Source organism: Lacerta agilis, chromosome 3, assembly GCF_009819535.1.
Source record: "Lacerta agilis isolate rLacAgi1 chromosome 3, rLacAgi1.pri, whole genome shotgun sequence".
NCBI lineage: Eukaryota > Metazoa > Chordata > Lepidosauria > Squamata > Lacertidae > Lacerta > Lacerta agilis.
In genome coordinates this window covers 61,495,810-61,519,027 of record NC_046314.1, presented here as the reverse complement: position 1 = coordinate 61,519,027, position 23,218 = coordinate 61,495,810, and the positions used below count along the sequence as shown (strand labels likewise).

The 23,218-nt window shown below is 39.8% G+C and overlaps 1 protein-coding gene across 1 annotated transcript in view; it reads left to right on the top strand.

The window, feature by feature from the left end:
• Nucleotides 1-9,985: 9,985 nt before the first annotated feature.
• The window catches only part of SHPRH (SNF2 histone linker PHD RING helicase), a 39,708-nt gene continuing 26,475 nt past the window's right edge, over nt 9,986-23,218 (top strand). Inside the window, 10 exon segments of the mRNA XM_033143944.1 lie at nt 9,986-10,674; nt 11,849-11,978; nt 14,007-14,225; nt 15,359-15,440; nt 16,102-16,252; nt 17,587-17,692; nt 19,236-19,492; nt 20,553-21,233; nt 21,828-22,079; nt 23,043-23,121. Of these exon segments, the coding sequence (XP_032999835.1) occupies nt 10,036-10,674; nt 11,849-11,978; nt 14,007-14,225; nt 15,359-15,440; nt 16,102-16,252; nt 17,587-17,692; nt 19,236-19,492; nt 20,553-21,233; nt 21,828-22,079; nt 23,043-23,121 (2,596 nt within the window). The 5' untranslated portion in view covers nt 9,986-10,035.

Here is a 23,218-nt window from a genome sequence, read left to right as displayed (position 1 = left end):
AGATATTATGGGAATACAAAGAAAGCTAGAACTTAAAATAACAAACTATCTAACTGTACATGAAAAATTCATGTATAGTTTTATGATCACCCCCCACTTTTCCCCCTTGCAGCTGATTTTCTATGAGGCAGTTTCCTGTTTTATGCACTGACACTGGCCCTCATGACATTTGATTAACCTAAAAGGAATATTAATGTATACTTTATACTGAGGCTTCATTAGACCATACATTTCTTGCATTAACTATACCAGTTTAGGTCCTGTTTTCTTTCCAGCAGCAATTCAACAAAACAGTATCCTCTCGTATCACATTTAATCTCTATTGTCTGAGGTTCACTCATAGACTTGCTGATTCGGTGGCATTCAAAACAGTTTGCTTATTTATTTTACCATATTTTTAACCTACCCACCTCTTTTTCAGGCAATTATTCTCTCCCAAAGCAGCTTGCGTCAATTTGAAAGAGTAGAGGAGCATTGCCATCAGGCACACAAAGACCCACAAGGGAAAGGAAGAGGATGGAAAAGATAGAGAGACTGAACATCAACTCTTAAGGCCAGACTGAAGCAGTGAGCCATAAGCAGGCATTTATAGTCACCTGGGCCAGGTTGATCTTTGCTTGCAAGTGTTCTTGCTTGAATAGCAGTTGATGGCTCTCAATGGATGGGGTCAGAATGTCCTCTCATTTTGCTTCTGTAGTACTAAAGCAGACTAGAAGTTGGAGTGGAGTGTTCTTTCTGACACAGAGGAGAAAGCAAGCTCCTTCTGTGGCCAGCGGATGGGGCCAGGCTGGCCTCCCCCTTGCCATGAGGTTCTTCCTAGAAGCCTCCCAGTGGCCTTTGGTCCCTCTTACACTGAATATAATCTTCCGTCTACAATTGTCTGAAGCACCAAACGGAAGCTTTATAACATAACTAAATAAATCCTTTCAATCCCATCCCGGGAGTATGTACAGACTTGTGATGTTTTCATGTCATGCAGACATGATGTTTTCATGTCATGTTCCTGAAAGAGAATCACGGGGTGGTGCTGCGGAGGAAGTGTTTTGGACATTAACACAGAATGCACAGTGCTGTGTTGACAGCAGAAGAGAAACTCAGTCTGTTCACATTTTTATTGTACATGAAAAATATGTTAAGACACCTGTGTGGTGCCTGTACATAGCCGAAGAGAATTTTTTTTGAGAGAAAATGGATTTAGTACCACAATAGAGATGGAAAAATATGAGCTTAGCTAACTCACACAATGTTTTTATGCATTTAAGATTAATTATGGGCACAACCCATACATAGCATCAGTGTGGTATGGTGTCATGCTGGGATGGGAGAAGCCAGTTCAAATATATACTATATTATTGTTATTTTGCTATTGTTGTTGATATCATTAGTATTGTTATATATATCGCCCTTATTATGTGTATTTTATATACCACCCTTCAATGAAAGAGCACAGGGCAGTTTAAAACACAGAACACAAATGTCAATACATAACATAATATCTGTACAATATAAAAATCAAAATGGTTATATAATTACAACTGTCGTAAAAAATGCATAATGGAGTACAGATTTTTTTTTATAAAAAAGATAAAATACAGATTCTCATAACAGCAACAGCACAAACAAAAAAGGAAGGAGAACATCATCAGCCAGGTATCTAAAATACAAAAACAGTGCACAAATTCACAATTGTATCTCTGTCCAAAGTAGCTCTTAATCCCAGCCCCACACAGAAAATGACAGACACTCTGAGCTCTCGCCTGGGAGCTTTCCTTTTCTTTCCCAGTTTCTTACTCTGGGAGATGTTCACACTGTTTCTCACTGAGGATCCTTCACTGCGGTCAAGCAGAAATCTGCCAATTCAAAGTCAGACAAAGCAGAGGCAGTAGATTCAGATAAGCAATGCCAGGCAGAAGCAGGTAAGGGGTCAAGGCAAAGGAAGTTAGCACCCTGGACAGCTCCACATCACATAGATTGGAAGTTTGACAAGACAGTCTTGAATGCTGCTCCAACATCCAGCAAAGTCAGATTTAGCCTTAACTGGACTGCAGCTTCCACTGAGTAGCCAGCCTCGCTCCTGGTGGTTGGAATCTTGCTTGGGAGCCATTGATTCTAGCAGCTCAGAGCAGCCCAGGATTCTTCTATGATCTCTGAGCTGTCACCCTTAGAGTCTGAGAAAGGCAGTGCGACCTCTTGGGGCTGGAGAAGTGCAGGCATCACCTGCTCCTCTGGTGATGTAACACCTGAGACAGGAACAACCAAGACTGGATCTGAGGGGAAATCCTCCTCCTCTGTACCCACAGCCTCAGTCCCTGAGAAACCCCGAGTCACATGACACCATAACATTTTTGACACATTTAGTGGGTAAGTTTAGGAAGTTGAAGAATTTTGGGTGAAGGCGAGGAGGAAATTTATCAGAGAAACCACCATTAAGGGACAATCATGTAGCCTGGTTTATGCAGGATAATTAAGTAGAAAAATTCTGGGGTAATAGAATGGACTGTACCACTTCAGAATGCAGGTGAAGGTATCAATTTATTTTAATGTAAGGGAACATTAAAAATGGTATCTTCATTCACAATCTGAAGCAGACCCTCTCTGTCTCTGGGGTATTCCCAACTAACAGCTAGCAGAATAATATACTATACCCTCCTTGGGGTGTTCCAAATTGGCAGCTACTGGAATAATATATTGCTCCCTTCACAACAGTGACATGTATACTGAGCAGCCACAGACTCAAGAGAATTTAAATTGGCTTTGCAGCCACATTTTCAGGGGTGTAAAATGCTTTCCAGCTGCACTTTATGAGTTGGCTTAGTATTTCAGTTATCTAAAGCCAAAATGCTCCTGAGCATAAAACACACACACTACTTAAGAGATAGTTAACTCTTCACCTAATGAAATCATGATTGCTATTTCAGAAATGAAATAGGACTACTTAATTAGATATAAGGCCTTCCTTTAAAGTACTCTTTCTTTTTCACTTAGCTCAAAGTGAATTAAATTTTAAACCAAAACTTTTCAGACTGAAGGGTGGAATTATTATCCTAATCATAACAGCACCATTATGGGGTTCAAATATTCATAGGAATCACTTCCGGTGCTGCTGCCTTGGTGAACAGCGGATCCCACGATAGCGGATGTCAGCCGAGCAGTTAATTAAGGATAATCTGGGAGTAAACTCCTGGGCCCATTTGGATCACCATGTGTGTAGGCTCTCTGCATGCATATAGTGGTGCACACAGAGAGCCTCTTCTCACGCATGTAGGAGACGTGGATGGTGAGGATGGGGCCACGGGGTGTGTTGACATCAGGGCTATCTTGTGCACAAGCTCCTCACATGTTCTTTTAATGTTTATCTGAACTCCCCTATTGTAATAGCATATGGCATTTCACCAGCATTAAAAGACAAATTAGTACCATTGTAAGACAGAGCTATTGCCTGTCAGCAGCTACCACAGTGAAATTCTATATTAATAACATTATGCAAAGACATTTCAAATAGGGGATAGAAATTCAGTGCAGTATGGGCACATGTGTTGATTGTCTGTGTATCTGAATGAATTTTGGCCTCTGTTCCTTACCGAGTCAACTGCCAGTGAAATCCTCTATACCAGGGATAGGAAGTTTATGGTCTTCTAGATGTTGCTGTACTACAATTCACATCATCCATGACCACTGGCCATACTGTATGGGGCTGATGGGGGTTGAGTCCAATAACATCTGGATGGTGACAGGTTCCTCACCCCTGTATACTTTGAAATATTTATTTATAATGAGACGGGTACTGAAAAGCCACAAAGCAGACATGCCCTACTGTCCTTCTGAGTTTAGCTCCATCAGTGTGTATATAAGGGTCTGGTGACTTCTGTTTCAATGTATCTGAAGAAGTGTGCATGCACACAAAAGCTTATACCAAGAACAAACTTAGTTGGTCTCTAAGGTGCTAATATATTTTGACTGCGTCAGACCAACACGGCTACCTACCTGAATCTCTGTGTTATCATAGCAATACACCCACCTTTAGGGTCATCTTGAAAAGCCTTAAGTGTTATGCTAAGTAACATCACCCCAAATAATCTGGATCTTTCACTCTCAGTCCAGCCATATAGGATCATTACTTAGTGTAAAAGAACATTATGAACATTGCCAGAAGTCCTCTGTGATGTCTGGTGTGTTAGTATACAAAAGGTAAAGGACCCCTGACAGTTAAGTCCAGTCACAAATGACTCTGGGGTTGCGGCGCTCATCTCGCTTTACTGGTGGAGGGAGCTGTTTGTCCGCAGTTTTTCTGGGTCATGTGGCCAGCATGACTAAGCCGCTTCCGGCAAAACCAGAGCAGCGCACGGAAACACCGTTTACCTTCCCACCAGAGCGGTACCTATTTATCTACTTGCACTTTGACGTGCTTTTGAACTGCTATGTTGGCAGGAGCTTGGACCGAACAACGGGAGCTCACCCCATCGCAGGGATTCAAACCACCGACCTTCCGATTGGCAAGCCCAAGGCTCAGTGGTTTACACCACAGCACCACCCGTGTCCCAAGGTTAGTATACAACATAAGCAATTAAACTGGAGGAGGGAAATGAAGGTGTAAAATCCTCTGGAGGTAATTTCCCTACTGGGTTATATAAAGTTGATCTCTTCACTGATCTGAAACTTAAGTACAGCAACTTTATGCTTGAATAGTTTTATAGTCTGTTGTAGTAAAACATCTCATTTATGCTGGGCTATGTTCTTGTCGGCAAATCTTCACAAGCTTTTGCACACTTTAATTAAATAATTATCGCCATATCCCTGTGAGCCTTGAAAGGTGTCAAAGCTGTTCTACTGAAGCAGACAGGTAGATGTTATTAAACGTCTTCTTTGGGGGGGGGGAGCCTGAGTGTGTTGGGTCACTGCAGTTATGTAGTGTCAACATTAACTAGCTGTATTGGTCTTCTAATCTTTCATTAAGGTGTTGTTTTAAAAAAGAAATTATTAAAAGTTGAATTCAACTTGTAAAATTAATGGTTCCTATTCAGTAACTGCAGAAAGGGTTGTAGCTTAGCAATAGAGCTTCTGATTTGTATGCCAGAAACCCAAGATTCCCTACTATTTCCGAGTAAAACTGGGAATCTTCCCTGTTTGAACCTCTGGACAGTTACTGCCAGTAAGTCCTGATCAGAGGGGGTTACCTGTGGCCTCCAGATATTGTTGGACTCCATCAGCCCCAGCTAGCATGGCCCACAGCCAGGGATGATGCAGACAATACAGAGCTAGATGGATCCATGGTTTGACTCAGGATAAGGCTATGTTCCTACCCTGTTTCTCCTAAAATAAGACATGGCCATAAAATAAGCCATAGCAGGATTTCTATGCATTTGCGAAATATAAGCCGTTCCCCGAAAATAAGCCATACCCCGAAAATAAGCCATAGTGATGCGGCACCTCCCATTAAAACAGCCTGGAGAGGCGTGGCTATGCAGCGTACCGATGTGATGCGGTTAAAATAAGACATCCCCTGAAAATAAGCCATACAGCGTTTTGTTGAGGGGAAAAAAATATAAGACGGTGTCTTATTTTAGGAGAAACACGGTAACTACTGAATGCAGCAAAATGATCATAGTACTTGTGACATCATGTCCACCTGCAACCCCACCATAATATTCCTGCAATGTTCCCTTAATGTTCCACCAAGGTTGACACTTTACTACCGGAACTTCTCCTAGATCTGCTGCTAGATGTGCGTCTACTTGTGATAATCCATCATCTTCTATTTTGCTCTGTATCCAGTGCATGCAGCAGTGCTTCCATTCCACTGCAGTTTCAGTTCTGCAAAAAACATTATTCGGCATGTTGTGATGATACCACATGACTGACAGGTGGGCACCAGCAAGGGTGGGCAAGAGAGAAGAGGCAGGAGCTTGCTTGCATGCTTCCCTGCCATCCTCAGCCTTCCACCCCGCTCCTTTCTAGGTTCAGGGCAGCAGTAGCCATTGCCTCCTTAGGATCACTCAGCCAGGGATGGTTTCTGCTGCTTCCCTTTGTTTGCTTGGCCTTTCTCTTTGGGTGAAGCAGCAGCAAGGATTTGGCTCAGCAGCAGGGAGCCAGAAACAGGCAAAAGGAAGAGCTATTTCTGCTAGCTGACCTGCTTTCTCTTACTCTTATGAACCAAGGTGGGAAAACTTCTGGCTTGTTGGATCCATTTTGCTGTGGAACCCAAATTTTATTTATTTATATGTTTCATAAAATTTCTATATAGCTTCGTTGTTGTTGTTGTTGTTTTAAAAAACCCTAAACATTTTCCAAACCAAATAAAAAAATAACATTATTGATAAGAACAATTAAGACAATTAAAACCACTAATAATATAAAAGCACACAAGCATTCTAAGATGCATGGGTATGCTCCCCTAAACAAAAATGTATTTAGCAGCAGGTGCCAAAAAGAGTACAGTGAAGACACCTGCCTGATTTCAATAGGCAGGGAGTTCCAAAGTGTTTGCCGCACTACAACATCTTTAAAAAGTTGCATCTAACTTAAGTCGAAAAGACGGGGTTGGGGTTTTTAAAAAACAATAATTTGAAAATAAGGCTCAAGACCTTCGCAGAAACTCAAGACCAACCAACCAACACGCCCCAAACTAATTCTGGCTAAGCCCTCTCCATCACAGCAACCTGATCTGGGTAGCGGGTCCTACAGCAGCTGGTCCCCAACCGTCTCCGTTTGCCCTCCCCGCAGAAACACGGAACGCGCCGGGCTAGAAAAAGAAAGCACCGCGCACGCGCACATTCGCCGCTCCCCGGCCGTTGGGGGCGGGGGGGGGGGCAGGCGCGTGCTAGCGCGAGAGGGGGAGTGGGCGGGGCCACCGCGTCGCTTTCGAGCTTCCGCCTCCTTCCTCCGTCCGGCGGGTGAACTTTGAGGGGAGAATCTTGTTGTTGTTGTTGTTTTGCTTTTCCCCTCCCCCAGCCCTCCCTTCGCTCCTTCCTCTTCCTGGTTCAAGGATGGTAGCTGCGCTCCTTGGAGCTGCTCAGGAGCTCGTTTCTTCTGCCAGCCTCGCCGCCGCCGCCGCCGGGCCCAGAAGGGGAAGCCGCGGAGGAGCCCCAAGGTGCTGATTCCAACCTTCTCAGGTGCGTCAGGCTGAGGGCGACCCAGAAGAAGCAGCGGGTGGGAGGCTGCAGTTAGTGGCTTCGCCCCCGCCTGTCACACACACTCAAGAGTTTTATATATATAGTTTTATATATAGAGGGAGATACAACTTCTTCGTTGGTCTATGACGTGCAATAGGCCTTAATGGGGGGGGGGGTGTTACTGGCGTCTTGGCCTTGTATCCCTGTTATCTGTATATTATAATCTGCACAATATAATTAATAATTCTCTTGCGGTTTTGTATCTCATTCTCCTTCTCTTCCCCCCACCCCAGCCCCCTCTTATACGTTGTTGGGAGGAGCACGCTAATCCTCTCCCTCCAAAAAACAAAATAATCATTTTCTGGTATGTCATGTGCATGTACAGCCAGAGCTTATTATATTCGTGATTTATCTGATAATGTAGTTGGAAACAATCGTATAATATTTTAATACTGTAGCATCTTTGTTTATGACCATACAGTGAGGTGGAAGGAGGGGCAAAACCCCGCTGTCTTTGCCCAGTGTCTACTCCACTTTAGAATATGGTAGCATAATTTACACAGTTTAGTAAGGAATCCAGATTACTTGGTTTTGATTGTGCGCATATGGATTCTTTGCCCATTTCACTTCCTGTCAGCTGATGTGGATTAAATGTCCCAAGTAACAGATTGGTCCCAGAGTTCTCGGTCACCTGTAGATAATATAATGCAAATAAATATGTATCAAGTTCGGTTTGTATCTGTGGCATAACTTCTTTGTTTGATGTAGATGTATTAATTATGGCTTTCATTTGTTAAGTGCAAATATGGTTCATAGTATATGCAACAAAGAGTCTTGTGGCACCTTAAAGACCATCAAATTTATTATGGTCTTTGGATTATCAAGTTCTTTGGATGCATGATTGTAGTCTATAAATGTTTATGCTGTGATTAATTTGTTAATCTTTTAAGATGCCATAAGGCTTTTGGTGTGTTTTGCTCCAAGAGAGTAACACAGCCATCCCTTTGGAATAGGTTTGATTGTGTGGCTGATTTCCTCCTTGAGACAAAATGTCATGTGTTGTTACCAACATTAATAGGCCTTTCATGAAGATTTAAAAATACTGCCTGCATCCCTCATCTCTGCCTCCATCCCTCATCTGTCCAAATATTTTAGCTTTAAGGCAGTGAGGGTGTGTTGTAGTATAAGGTGGCATAAGGCAAATTCTGAATGGCTACCCAGATAGAAGCTTTCTGAGGAACAGGGCTATGGTTTTTTAAGTTGTTAATCAGCAGGTATTCATATGCCTGGTCCTTGTTGTCATATTAACTTGGTGATTAAAGCAAGTCTTTCATTTTCATAGAATCTTAAGAGTTGGAAGGGTCATCTAGTCCAAACCCCTGTGGTGCAGGAATCTCAGCTAAAGCATCTATGACAGATGGCCATCCAACTCTGTTTAAAAACCTCCAAGCAAGGAGAGTCCAACACCTCTCATGGGAGTCTGTTCCACTGCTGAACAGCTCTTACTGTCAGAAAGCTTTTCCGAATATTTAGTCAGAATCTCCTTTCTTGCAGCTTAAAGCCATTGGTTTGAGTTCTACCCTTCAGAGCAGGAGAAAACAAGTATGCTCCCTGGATGTGACAGCCCTTAATATATTTGAAGATGGCTATCATATCTCCTCTCAGTCTCCTCTTTTCCAGGCTAAATATACCCAGGTTCTTCAAGCGCTCCTCATAAGGCTTAGTTTCCAGACCCTTGATCATCTTGGTTGCCCTCCTCTGCACACGTTCCAGCGTGTCAACATCCATCTTAAATTGTGGTGCCCAGAATTGGACACAGTATTCTAAGTGTGGTCTGACTAAGGCAGAATAGAGTGGTACTATTGCTTCCCTTGATCTGGACACTATATTTCTGTTGATGCAGTTTAGAATAGCTTTAGGTTTTTTTGCTGCTGCATCACACTGCTGACTCATGTTTAGCTTGTGGTCCACCAAGACCCCCAGATCCTTTTTTCAGGCACTGCTAGTAAGCCAGGTGTCCCCCATCCTATATTTGTGCATCTGGTTCTTCCTGCCTAAGTGCAGAACCTTACATTTGTTCCTACCTATTGAAATTCATTTTGTTAGCTTGCGCCCAGTTCTCCAATCTGTTAAAATCATTTTGAATTCTGATTCTGCGGCATTAGCTACCCCTCCCAGTTTGATGTCATCTGCAAATTAGATGAGCATCCCCTCAATTCCTTCATCCAAGACGTTGAACAACAACGTGCCCAGAACAAAACCCTGCGGCACCCCACTTGTCACTTTTTCCCAGGAAGATGAGAAACCATTAATGAGTACCTCTTGGGATTTATACTATATATTGGGTGCATGGTATCCATCCATTTGTAATCACATGCCTATTTTTAAATAACACCATTTCATAATTAAATAGGTTTATGTGTCAAGATGAAGGGTACAGATCCACTGGTGAATTCACACTTTAGAGATAGTAATGTTTTGAAGTATATTTAGAATTAGAAAACAAATTTGGAGGGAGGAATATTTAGCTTGTGAAATATTGTTGTTGTAAGCATAAACTGATTAAGATATATTTACTTTTTACTCAGAACTTACATTTAGATATGCCTATATAATTTCAACAAGTATTGTGGCTCCTTCACATGCTACTATTTATCATTCTTGCCTTGAAATCATTTGCAGTTAGAGATTAAACCACGGTTTCTGATCAAACCCCAGAATATTCTTTTGTGGGTGGATGAGAGACAGAGAGAGGAGATGGGACACAGCACTCATTCTCTGTTCAATAAACTATGGATTGTTACCTATACATTTGAATCAGGCCTTTATTGTTAATAAACCAAAGAATACTAATCCATGCAGAAATGTAAATAGATGGATGTCAATCTATATTACAGAGATTAAACACTGCTAGTGAAACATAAAAATGAGTGGCCGTCGAAAGCGTGCTCCTCCATCGAGGATGAATGATGAGAAAAAGAAGCAGCTCTGCTGGAATATGCATGATGACCGTAAAAATGAAGTGATAGATTTGGATGCAGTGGATGAAGACCAACCTCTTGCAGGTACAAGCTCATCTTCTACAGCACATGTTGTTATAAATGATGATAGCACTGATGAAGTTTTGACGCTCAAAGTAAACAACCTAAAATCATTGAGCTTCTCAACCACTTTGGATGAAGCAGAAGATTCCTGCCATCTCTTGACTTCTATATCCATACAGCTAAATATTGTGATATTTCCTTATATTTCTGATTCTAACTGGAAAACCTTGCTTGGAGAGTTCATTCTGCAACCTCTTCCTGGACAACAACTAAGTGAGAATGTCCATAAAAAGAGTTTTACATTGATGAGAGCAGAACCTAGTGATCATTTGCGTATCTGTATCCATGCAAAGAACGTTGAGAAGGTGGATGAGAGGGAAGAATCATTACAGAACACTTACCAAGAAGACGTGTTAGTTGAATCATCTTTAAGTAATGAAATGTTAGAAGACTTGATGTGGCTGCAAAAGAAGAGAGTAATTGTACTTTGTCAAAGATTCGGAGATGGCCATTGCTTAAAGGTACTTGGTTTACGTAATTAATAAGACTTGCTAATTGCTAAGAATAAGCCATTTATTTCGTAGTTGGAATTAACATCTGGCAGCACCGTAATATGATTCAAAGAGTATCCTTTCTGTTTGATTTTCAGAGAATCGTCTCTATGTGCATTAACAATATAGTCATGCATATTCAGAATTAAATTCCATTGAGTTCATTATGCGCACAATCCTAAATATGCATAGCATTGCAATGTAAGATGGGTCCAACAAATATTAAAAGCTAGCCAAATGCTTGCCTGCAATATGAACATTATAGGTAGTTTTTTGGTAAGATTTAGTTTAGCATATTCTAGGATCCAGGAAGCTGTAGTTTACTCATACCATGGAATGTTATCTGAGCCACTTGGGGTGGAATATAACATTATAATCAGGATTACATGTAGAATCCCCAATTTATGCTTGACTGAGGCTTACATCTGATGGACTTTGGGCTCCCCCAGAGAGCATTGACATTTCACACCTGAAGGTTTATGTTACTAGGGAAGTAGGATTATTTTCAGAGTGCTAAATGTTACTTATTTGCACTGTCTGCTATCTAGCTTCTGGGCATAATTCAAACAGCAGTTGGCTGAAGGATGTATTGGTTCCAGTTTTTGACTAAGAGCTGGGAGACCAGGGTTCTAGCCATGAAACTCACTAGGGGACCTTGGGCAGTCAATGTCTCTCAGCCTAACCTACCTCACAGGGTTGTTGTAAGGATAAAATGGAGAGATGGAGAACCACGTGTGCCACTGTGAGCTTCTTGGAGGAAAGGTGGGCTATAAAAGCAAGCAAGCAAGCAAAAAATAAAATAAGGCATCTGAGGATGGGGTAAACTATCTTTCCTTGAGTATTGTTGCTTTGACCCATGGCTGTGCTTACGGGAAAATAATTATAATGGAAAATCTAATAATGGATCTCCCACATACATATAATTTGGTCCTTCAGCCTCAAGTTGTCAAGGGTGGTCACCTAAGAACTCTGCAATTCTAGCCGTTTATTTGGAAATAAGTCCTATTATATTCAGTGGGGGTCGCTTACGGGTAAGCAAGTTTAGAATTCCAGCCTTAGTCACCAGTAAGCTTCTGATCTTTTTTTTCACATTTTTCTCCTTTTCTTGCACGTTCCAAAATTCATCTAAAAACTACATTCACAGGTTGGAATGTATCTTCTTGAAGTTGGCTTAAGCAAGCTAGAATTCCTTAGTGATGGTGGTGGCAGAATAAAAAAAGCTAATCAACTTATTCAAAAACTGATGGAAAAATTCTACCACTTCATAATTCCAGGTAATCTTATTTGATAATATTGACACATATTAGTTATACCATTAAAATATATATAGGAGTTTTGAGGGAAATGTTCTTATCTTGGTGTTATTAGGTGACCTTGATTTATCTTCTAAATACTGTTTCTGAAGTAAAGGTTTTAGCTTCTCTTAATGTGTGGAAAGCAGAGCATAAATTATTTAAAGTCTGTCACATTTTTCGCTGACATTTGATACTTTCAACATGAGTAAACCTCACACATACACAGAACATTCTCTGGTACAGCAAAGTAATAGGACATACTTCACTCAGCTCAGGGGTGAGGATTCTGGAAATAATCAAGAAATGAAATGCCTGCCAGACATAAAAGTATATGGAAACGTGGCCTAGAGTTGGGTGTGCCTTTATATAAAGAGCAGAATATGCATGATTCAGAATACTGTAAAAATATATTCGTATATGTCCTGCACTATCATTCAATTGTCGGTCTAGGACTCTAGGCAAAAACTGTGCTGTGTTGGTCAAATCTATGTGTAAGGACGTTCAGTGGTTGCTCATGAGTAAAACGCCAAACGCAGAACTTCTAAACTAAGTTCTTTATTGTGCACAGCTATGTACAGTGGAGCAAAAGATCAAACGTCCATCTCATCCCTCCGCAGAGTCCAGGAATGACCCCTTCCTGTTCTTTGTCCAGCAAAAGAGGCACGGGATTCTGAACCCCCGCCTCCCGCTTCCACGTCCTTCCTGCCTGCGCCCTCGGAGCGTGGGAACCTGACCCCGTTCCCTGCTATCCCCTTGGTGCTGAGGCTCTGCGAGCCTCTCAGAGCCCCTGCACCGCCTTCCTGCCTCTGACTCCCCCTCCCCGCTGGAGGAATGGTCGCTTCCGGCTGAGGAGGGGGAGGACGAGCTGGTGAACAGCTGAGGGGGTTCTCTATATTGCAAACGCTCCCGCGACTCCCCCAAGCGCGGGGAGGGGGGTTTCCTGACACTATGCTAATAATATTTATTCGTATGAAAATAAGCAATAACTTTATTAGATAACCTCCAGACTCTGTAGAGAACATCAGTCTGAACTATTGTACCCAAATGGTCAATGGTTGCACAATATTGCTAGAGATGTGTCTGTTATGTAAATTGGCGTGACTTATTTTGAAATTGGCGAAATTGCACTGAGTAAATGAAACTGACAACTCTGTTTTGTGCATTTTTAGATTCTTTCTTTAGTTAAATATATGTATTCTTGGCTCATAATGTGTAAAATAGTCACAATTTGCTAGTAAAGTTGAAAAAGGTGATAATTGAGTATAGTGAATCAATGCATAAGTTGCAAATTGTTACCAGTGGAGACCCACACAGAATGGCAGAGGAGAGCGAAAGAAAAATAATTTGGCCTTGCATTTTTAAATGTCTTTTGATTCTTCATTCTCTCCCTTCATCATCTGCTCAAGCCCTCACATGCTCCTCTTCCTTCTGCTCAACCCTATCCCTGTTCATAGCCACTCCAATTATTTTTCTTACTTTGTACAGTGAGGGTGGGAAATGGTTGGCTATTAAAGGATAGCATCTGGTTTTCTGCATCACAGCTGCTGCAAGAGTATTTGTTCATCAAATTTAACCAACACATTGATTATAATATTATCCACAGAACTATGGGCATCACCTTCACTGTTCACCAAGTACAAGGAAAGTGTTGTGAACAAAATCAAGATTTTGTTTTTAAAAATTGCGAATTGACTGTAAGTTTTTTAAATAATGGAAATAAATTATAATTTCTTAATACAAACTCAGTACTTTAAAAATTGTATTCTAGCCAGTTCCTAGTATTATTTATTGGTCATGTTTTTGATCTTAAAAGAGAGCCAAGTTCTCTTCTTCCCCTCCAATAACTATTTTGTATTGTACGTAAGATTGGGAACAACATGGTACTGGATTAATATTTCTTAGTACTGGGATACTATTTTTATCGATTTGTTTTGTTACTTCGTTGCAGTACGTTTAAGGTATTGCAAGCATTACTGACTGTGAATCAGTGCCATACGGTTCTTTTAGATATTCTGGAGGAAGATGAGGAGGAATCCGATAGAGATATAGAGCGGCAAAATATTGAAGAGCTTTATGACTATGTGAGGCATACACACCAAAAAGAAAATCAGTTTTTGAAGGAGAACGTACAGCACTCTGCACTGATTCCTGTATTGAGGCCATATCAAACTGAGGCTGTAAACTGGATGCTGCAACGTGAGAACTTCAAAAATGTACCAACCAATGGCAAGTATCTAGAAAAAGGCAACATAAATATATATCTTTATTACAGTGATACTGATAGAAATTCATGATGATGTATTAGTTATAAGAAAGTCGCACATAATTCCCCCACCTCAAGCAGCAAAAAATTGATTCCCTGCATGTGTGAATAGAACTGCTTTCTGCTAAGGCAAAGTTGCCATTGAATACAACCCATTGTGCAACCTGAATTGCTGGTCTGAGACATGCTCATATTGCATACATCAGCACTTAGTTTATACACAACATAAGGGTTGTTTGTGTTTCTAACATACCAGGTGTGGCATTAATGTGCATCACTTGGTTCAGAAGTGGCTAATTATGAATAAAACCCCCTTTAGGAAAATTTCATTCCCCCTCTCCCATATTTATATTTTTGGCAATTTCCTTCCTAGTTATTGCTTATTTCCTTGATGTTGTAGGCAGGAAATGTATGTAACCTGAATCTTAGATTATTCCGTCTGGAATATAGTAATTACTCCATGTAAATTTCCATTTAGGGCAACTGGGATCTGGGGATGGCTTAAATGCTGGAAACCTGCTTATGAGCTCTGAGAGCTAGTTTCTGTAGATTGTCTGTGATTCATAGTTCCTGTTCAATTTACACGATAATCTGGAGAAGGAATAAAATAGACCCACCATAGCACACTAGCTAAGAGAATAAGTTGTGGGTCAGAAAGTCTCTGGTTCATATCTAACCATGATCATAAACCCACTAGTTGGACTTAGGCATGTACTTGGACAGGTTGTCTTTCAACCTTCTTGATCTGTAAAACTGGGCTTAATAATGCTGGTTTACTTTATGGGATTACTGTAAGGATTTGTGTATGTAAAACACTATAAAGTACAAAGTGATGGTGTTACCCAGATTTACAATCTGGTCATTTAAGGGTCTTGTAACTATTTGTATGGGTTCATTTAATCTTATAGAAGCTGAAGGGGCATTGGCCTGTAACAGAACATAGGGCTCGAGGGATTGTGGAATGATCAAATAAGATTCCTTGAAGCTTCAGTTTCTGTACTTTCAACTTTGAAGATAAGCGAAGACGCAGTCAAAATAAATTTAGATCATATGAGTAGCATTTGTATGAATCTCATTGTTTTCTTCTTTCTCTCAGTAGAAAATGCACTCCACTTCTTATGGAGAGAGTTTATTACTTTAGATGGACTAAAACTGTACTATAATCCTTTTACTGGCTGGTAAGGATTATTGGTCTTATTATTGCAGCCAAAGTGCATACAATTTAAGTAATTGTGTTTAATGCTATAAATATCACTCCAGCACTAGTTTTATGAAAATGCCTTAATGTGACTATTTCCTAGATTTAAACAATAAGAAATTATATAAATATCTTTTGAATACTTCTGAAGATGAGAAAGGAAAATATGACAGAGATTGGGAAATGAATTAAAATTGTTAGTGTGATTTCATAGAATCATAGAATTGTAACTTGAAAGGGACCCTGAGGGTCATGTGGTCCAACCCTCTGCAACACAGAAATCTCAACACATGGTCCTCCATCCAGTTTGAAAGCATATTGGATCCTGCTTAGTTTTGCAAATGAGCAGTTTTATTTAATTCTGTGCTTGATTGATAATGAAATATATATCATCTCCTTTCTGTTCTTAAAAAAATGTGTAGGTACTAGGATTAAAGCAGCTCTTAGGATGGATTTTGTTATGTGTACATCTTAAATATTAGATACTGGTTTGTCCATGTTCCTTCTCCAAATGCATGTACTTCTAGAATGTTACCTACTTAGAAAATTCCAATGTAGTCATTTACTTCTGTTAAATTTGTGATCAGAAATTATACATACACATAACATGTTCTTAACTAGGATGAATCTTTGGTCTTCAGCATTATTCGTGAACGCCCAGTTGCTGGGCCTCAGTGGCCTGGAGGAATATTGGCAGATGAGATGGGCCTTGGAAAAACAGTAGAAGTATTGTCCCTTATCCTGACACACACTCGAAAGGATGTTAAACAGGATGCTCTGATGTTACCTGAGGTGAGAAACCTGTAGTAGGTGTGAGAATGAAGCAAATGGTTCCAATACCCGAGAAATGATTTGGTTCTTGCCGGGGTAGGTGGTGAGGGAGAAGAGACCATTATTGGTAGCAGAACATTGAACTAGGGGTATATTAGAACTGCTCTTTTAGGTTTATTATAATAAATTATTCATTTTTTTTCAATTCCACAAGTCTTTAGTTTCATGTCCATCCATAATCAAATCCCATTTTAATAAAAATGGGGGGAAGATCTAAGGAGTTTAAGCATATCTATACAAAAACAAACATGGGACTGGTTGCTTAACAGTGTATCTTCAGCATCAATAAATACAACTTTAAAATCTGTATAAATTGAGCAAGAGTTTACCATCAGTCTCGGATTTATGTTGGACCAGATTGTATGCATATTTTTGGACATGCCTGATTTTTTGGGACTGAAATTCTTACTATTATACAATAGATTACAGGTTACCATCTAGAACCAAATGCCAAATTAGTCCAGAATTGAACCTCCAGAATTGAACAAATTGATCTACATAATCTGGCTGATCATAATAAATTTAGTATTAGACAATTTTGGAAGATACTAGAAGCACCAAGTTTCACAGAACAGGGTTCATGAAAGTCAGGAAAATTGTTTTTGTTGACAAAATTTATGTACTTCTCCCAGGGCCAAGCAAAATATACAGCATTCACTAGGCTAAGCTTATTGAGAGATGATCTTTATTTGTAAATTACTATGAACAACAAATTTCAGGTCAATGTACAACCTTGTGTGTTTTTTTCTGTGTTTTGAAGACCTTGCCTCATACCTATGCATCATATTCTATATACTAGGGCCAATCTGGTAATAGCAAATTAATATTTTCTCTGTGCCCAATCTATTTATCATTAACTTTTTCTTTTACTATTTTATGTTGGTCATTATCAAACTCTCATGTTGTCCCATGATGTCATTCCTTTTGTACAAATACTTCTGCTTGTCTGGTGGAATTTCCCCTCTTCTCTCCTCCTGCACACCACCAATTTTTTTAAATACCTTTAAATCTTAGCTTTTCACTTCAGCTGGGATATCTGTTTGATATCACCAATCTTAACCATATTGTTAGTGAATTGTTACTGTTTGCCATTGCATTGTCACTTTACACCCCCCCCCCCAGCCTTAGTTTTTCTATGTGTTTTCAAAACTGGAGAGTTAATATTCAAATATTCTTGGCATGCTTGTTTAAGATACATTAATTGTGTCAGCCTCAGTGATGCAAATGTTAATTTTGTGAAGCAGGTCAGCATGGAAGCTGAACATAAATTTGATATTGTTAAAATTATCTCTTAGGGTTTTTTGGTAAACTTCTTTGTTCCGCCTCAACCTAGTGAAGGAAGCAAAAAGAAAAACATAAAGAAAATGGAACTTAAATTGAAGGAAAAAGTGCACTATCCTAGTAAGTGTTCTTCAGTAGGTTTAATCTGCCAGAAGCAATAATAAGAAATATGTTGTACCATTTACAGTAGATTTGGTACTGGGTCTGAAGACTCCTTCCTGCAGAAACGTTGTCTAACTAGCCTACTTTGAATTTGTGGGCAAAGAATGGTAGAACTGCTGTTGAAAACAAATTATTTAAAAGCCTTACTGCACAGCCGGGCCAATATTTATTTGCCATTATACAGTATACATTCTGCCTCTGTTTCCTACTATTCTTTGTACCAATTTGGTGCGACATATTTGCAGATATGTTTATTGCTGCATAAAAATGATTGAGGAGATTGATAATATAAAATAACTGACAGATCAGTACTGCAGGACATATTTTGGATTCGTGTATATTACAGAAGAGGCAAAGTTCATGTATTAGCATTGCATATGCTACATTTTACTTTGATGCACAGATGCAGAGATGGTTCCTGTATCGGGGCGAGGGGTTCATTCAGATGTCTCAAGCAGGTGTTAGGGAACACTGTTGAGTACAGTGGCACCTCGAGTTACAAATGCCTCAGGTTACAAACGCTTCAGGTTACAAACTCTGCTAACCTGAAAGAGTTACCTTGAATTGAGAACTTTGGCTCAGGATGAGAATGGAAATCATGTGCCGGCGGCACAGCAGCAGCAAGAGGCCCCATTAGCAAAAGCACGCCTCTAGTTAAGAACAGTTTCAGATTAAGAACGGACCTCCAGAACGAATTAAGTTTGTAACTAGAGGTACCACTGTGTATTGTTTGAAAAGTTGTTGAGGCTCACATGAGATCAAAGGAAAAATGGACTGTGGTCTTAAAAAAAATACTTTTAACATAAAAGTCATTTCTAGCATATGTGAAATGATTAAAACATTTACTACCAAGCCTCCAAAATTTATCTTTATTTATTGAGGTTTTAGTACAGTGGTACCTCGGGTTATACATGCTTCAGGTTACATACGCTTCAGGTTACATAGTCCTCTAACCCAGAAATAACGCTTCAGGTTAAGAACAAAAATTGTGCTGTGGCGGCGCAGCAGCAGCGGGAAGTCCCATTAGCTAAAGTGGTGCTTCAGGTTAAGAACAGTTTCAGGTTAAGAATGGATCTCCGGAACGAATTAAGTACGTAAGCAGAGGTACCACTGTATATGATAATGATGTTTTTCACATCAGGGCTGGTCCTAAATTGGTTGCATGCAGATATGACAATTGAATAATTATGTTTAAGGGTTTGTTTTTTTCAAAATTATTTGAAATACTTAAATAAGTTCCTTTAATTTTGTTAATCTTTTCCTATTAACTAGTTTTGCAGAATTGATTATATATGAAAATAAATGTTACATCAATAAAAAAAGAATAGCTGTGCTGCATTAGTATTTTATTGTACTGTATTTGAAATTGTTCATAACTTTGAGAAGTTTTCATGGAAAGTGATTCCTAAATAAATACATAAATACTGGTAAAATCTTAACATTATTTTGCTACCTCTTTTTGCACAACTCCTTATCGTAGATATTTTTGCCTTCACAATAGGTTTGCGAGTGATGCTCTTAACAGCTATAAAAGAAATGAATGTGAAGAAGGGAGCATCTATTGTAGCAATTTTTAAGTATGTCCATGCCATATACAAGTACGACACACACAGAAACCGTCGCATTCTTAAAAGGACTCTGGAAAAATTAATTGCAGAGAAGATAGTGGAACAGGTCAAAGGTCATGGTCTTGCTGGTTCTTTCAAGCTGGGCAGAAACTACAAGGAACAGAATTTTTGTAATAAATTCAAAAAAGAGGTAACCTGGGAGGTTTTTTTTTTAATCCATGGAGGGAATAATTTCCATTTAAGTGTTTTGATACATGTCCATTATAGTAGTTTGGGGAATGGGAGCAAATGAGAACAGAACAGCTAAGTCAATTGAACAAGAGTTGATAGAATTCAGGGGGCAATTGCTGTGTAGGAAATCTTATCTGGATTTGCCATTGGATATTTTCCACCATCTGCTTTAATGACTGTCATCTCAAAAGTTGTTGTGAGATATCTTCATATCAATCCCTGAACATTTTAACGGGTTGAAATAATTGCATGTAATTTACGCCAGGGAGAGCTGCGTATGAACCCTAGTGGCTGATAATGAGGATGAATGTACCGCTTATAATGTGCAGTAGATCTCTTGGGTGTAATGTGATTACACTGTTTAATGAATTACAGATGTGTTGCATTGTAGTTTGGGGTGTAGTTTTTTAGTGTTAGACTGCAGTGCTGAATTGGAGGACAAAAAAGAACTGAAAATGTATAACAGTTTGTACACACACACACACACACACACAAACACAAACACATATTCCTATACACATTAAAATGCAAGATGTCAACACACTGCAATTTGCAAGGCCACTGCTAGGCAGCCTATCAATGAGCTGTTTATTGGAAGGGGTGGGATGCTATAGCACAGTTTAACGGGGAAAGCCCTTCACACAGTAGTTGGGTAGGTAAGGGTTGAGATATAAAAGGGTGGGGGTTTGGTCAGGTGTGTGGGAAAGGGCAAAGGGGTTGGTGAACAGAGCAGGGGTGGCAACCCCTAGTAAGTGTGCATGCGTGTGTGCGTGCGTGCACACACACAATTTCTCTGGAACTCCCTTTAAAAAGTTTTGTAAAAGTCTACTCAGTATCCTGAAAGTGTATTTTGTTCCAATCATGCACAGAATGCAGCGTGCACATTGGGACTTTTCCAGCTCCCCTTCCCTTGTGCCTCCTAATCAAGTGTTTGATTTAGTCCAGAGTGTTTTTATGAAGCTGAAAAAGCAAAATAAGTTTAGTTTCTTTTATTTGTTTGTTTGCTTGTTTTGTTTTAGAAAATAAAAACTTCAGATAGGGTTGAGAAGAAAAATCCACCAGAAAATAAGAATGAAACCAAAGAATTGGGAGATAATGGCACATGCTATCCAAGTGGTCTTAAACTATCTCAGGCAGTAGACATCACAGCAGAAGAGCATGATTACTGTACAAGAAGCAAAGATAATACAAAATCAGAACTGGATCCTAAGGGCTGGATAACGCAAGAAGATTCTCTGCATAGAACTGCTGACTTGCAAGAAAATATGCTTATTTCAAAAAACAAAATGTATTCTACTGACATTTCTAAAAAAGATGATGAAGCTGAAGAGCAGCAAGACAACTCAGAAGGCCAGTCTCCAGCCTCTCAAGAACACACAAGCATTTTTGTACCACATCCTGGTTCTATTTTTCCATTCAATACCTCTGATTATCGCTTTGAATGCATATGTGGTGAGCTTGGCTTGGTTGACTATAAGGCACGTGTGCAGTGCCTGAACTGCCACCTGTGGCAGCATGCTGAGTGTGTGAACTACAAAGAAGAAAATCTAAAGATCAAGCCCTTTTACTGTCCCCATTGCCTTGTAGCAATGAAACCAGTTCCAACAGGAGCTACTCTGATAATCTCTCCAAGTTCTATCTGCCACCAGTGGGTTGATGAGATTAACAGGCATGTGAGATCATCTTCTCTTCGAGTGTTGGTAAGAAAAGGTGTTTCACAGCAACCAATAGGGGAAGTATACTATGTTGAGGTAGAGTGCGGCAAATACAGTTATTAAGTGAGTAGAATGAAAATGTATTTACTCCTGGGTAGTTGTTACAATAAATGTCCAGCATTTCAGTACATTTTGATATTGGTAGTAATCCTTAAAAATTTTTTGCAGGATAGATTGATTTATATTAAGACAATTTAAATCAGTGATTTAAAATCAACAAGGAAAAACTGCCAGTGGGAATCAAGGGCTGTATCGAACAAAATTGTTCGTGCAAATACTTCTGCTTTTGTCACAGAACTTCCTCTTACCTTCTGAAACAGATTATTTCTTGTAAATCTTTGTTTCTAAAGTAGTCCTTGATTTAGCAGTTATTTCTGTCGTGAAACTTAAGAGCCAAGTTATAGGGAACCTACATTTTTTTTAACCACAGGATGCTTAACTGTGAATAAAGCTGTCATCATAGTGTTAAAATCCTCTTGCAAGTCAGGAAATTTTCAGCTTCTCAGTGCTCTGTGTGCCCCCCCCCCCATTTAATTGTCAATGCTTGCTCTCATGTGCATTGTGCCCAAATTTATGCAGGTTTATCAAGGAGTGAAGAAGCATGGTTTCTTACAGCCTCACATCTTGGCAGAGCAGGAAGTAGTGATCACCACATATGATGTCCTTCGTAGTGAGCTGAACTATGTGGACATTCCTCACAGTAATAGTGAAGATGGACGCCGTTTCAGGAACCAGAAGCGTTATATGGCTATCCCAAGTCCTTTGGTAGCTGTGGAGTGGTGGAGAATTTGTCTGGATGAAGCACAGATGGTAGAATGCACCACTGCAAAGGTGAGAATGAACATGAGTTGCTTGGGTATGACCCTGTTGAAGATGTACAACATAAAAGCAAATGAAGAGCCTACTTGTATACCCTTTTAACATGCAGGCATATAAATTTGACCTTGACATTTATTTTTCTGAAGTGACTAATAATATAGTTTCACTTGGAGGTGTTACTAAATGTTTTATCTGCCGGAGGTTTGACTTGCTATGAAGCTTAGTACTTTTTTATTATTTAATCTCCTAACACAATGTATTCTGGCAGTTTAAAGAACTAGGTCATCATGTATATTACACTGCTTGATAGTTGAAAGCAAGATGTTAGTCTGTTTCAGTGCCTATCTAAACAGGCAGAGGTTCTGCCCTTGGGTCTAGAAGCTGTAAAACGGTCTTTGTTGACATTAAGAAATATTAAGCAGGACCATTTCAGCTGTTTGCAAAGCAATACTGCTGTGAATACCTGCTTCACCTCCAGTAAAGGAATTGTGTCTGTGAATATAAGGGGCTTTGTTCTGATGGCAAGATGCAGTAATGATGGCAGGCCAGGAACTCACCTGAGTAGGAAAATAGAAATGGGGTGTTATCTCAGTACTTCAGTTTACATTGCTCAAATGTTCAGCCTATTTCACCCCTTCCCTGTTCACAAAACTGAGCTATAGCAGTGTGGACTGTGCAGATTGTTGGGATATTCCATCTGAGCATTTTTCACTAGGACTCTTTCTTCTGGTTGGTCTCTATAGGGGGATGAAATAGAAAGGTGGGGAACTACCATCTTGTCAATCTCCTAAAGCAGTTATTCTTCACTAACTATTGGGGTATTCATCCTTCTTGCCATTCAAGTCACGTAGCAAGTACATTTAGAAAGCATGGTGGCAGGTGGACCCTTAGTATTGCTTAATATTCTTGGGCTAAGCATGAGGTTGTTCCTAGTAGTCATGGGTTTTAATTATATTTTCTATAATATTTTATTAGGCTGCAGAAATGGCTCTCCGTTTGAGTGGAATCAATCGCTGGTGTGTCAGTGGCACACCAGTGCAACGAGGATTGGAAGGTGAATTGTATAGCTAATCTGTCTGTATCAACAAGCATGCAGTAATGGGAAGAGTATTTTGGTCCAAACTCCCTTCTAGAAAGCAATTCTTTTTTTA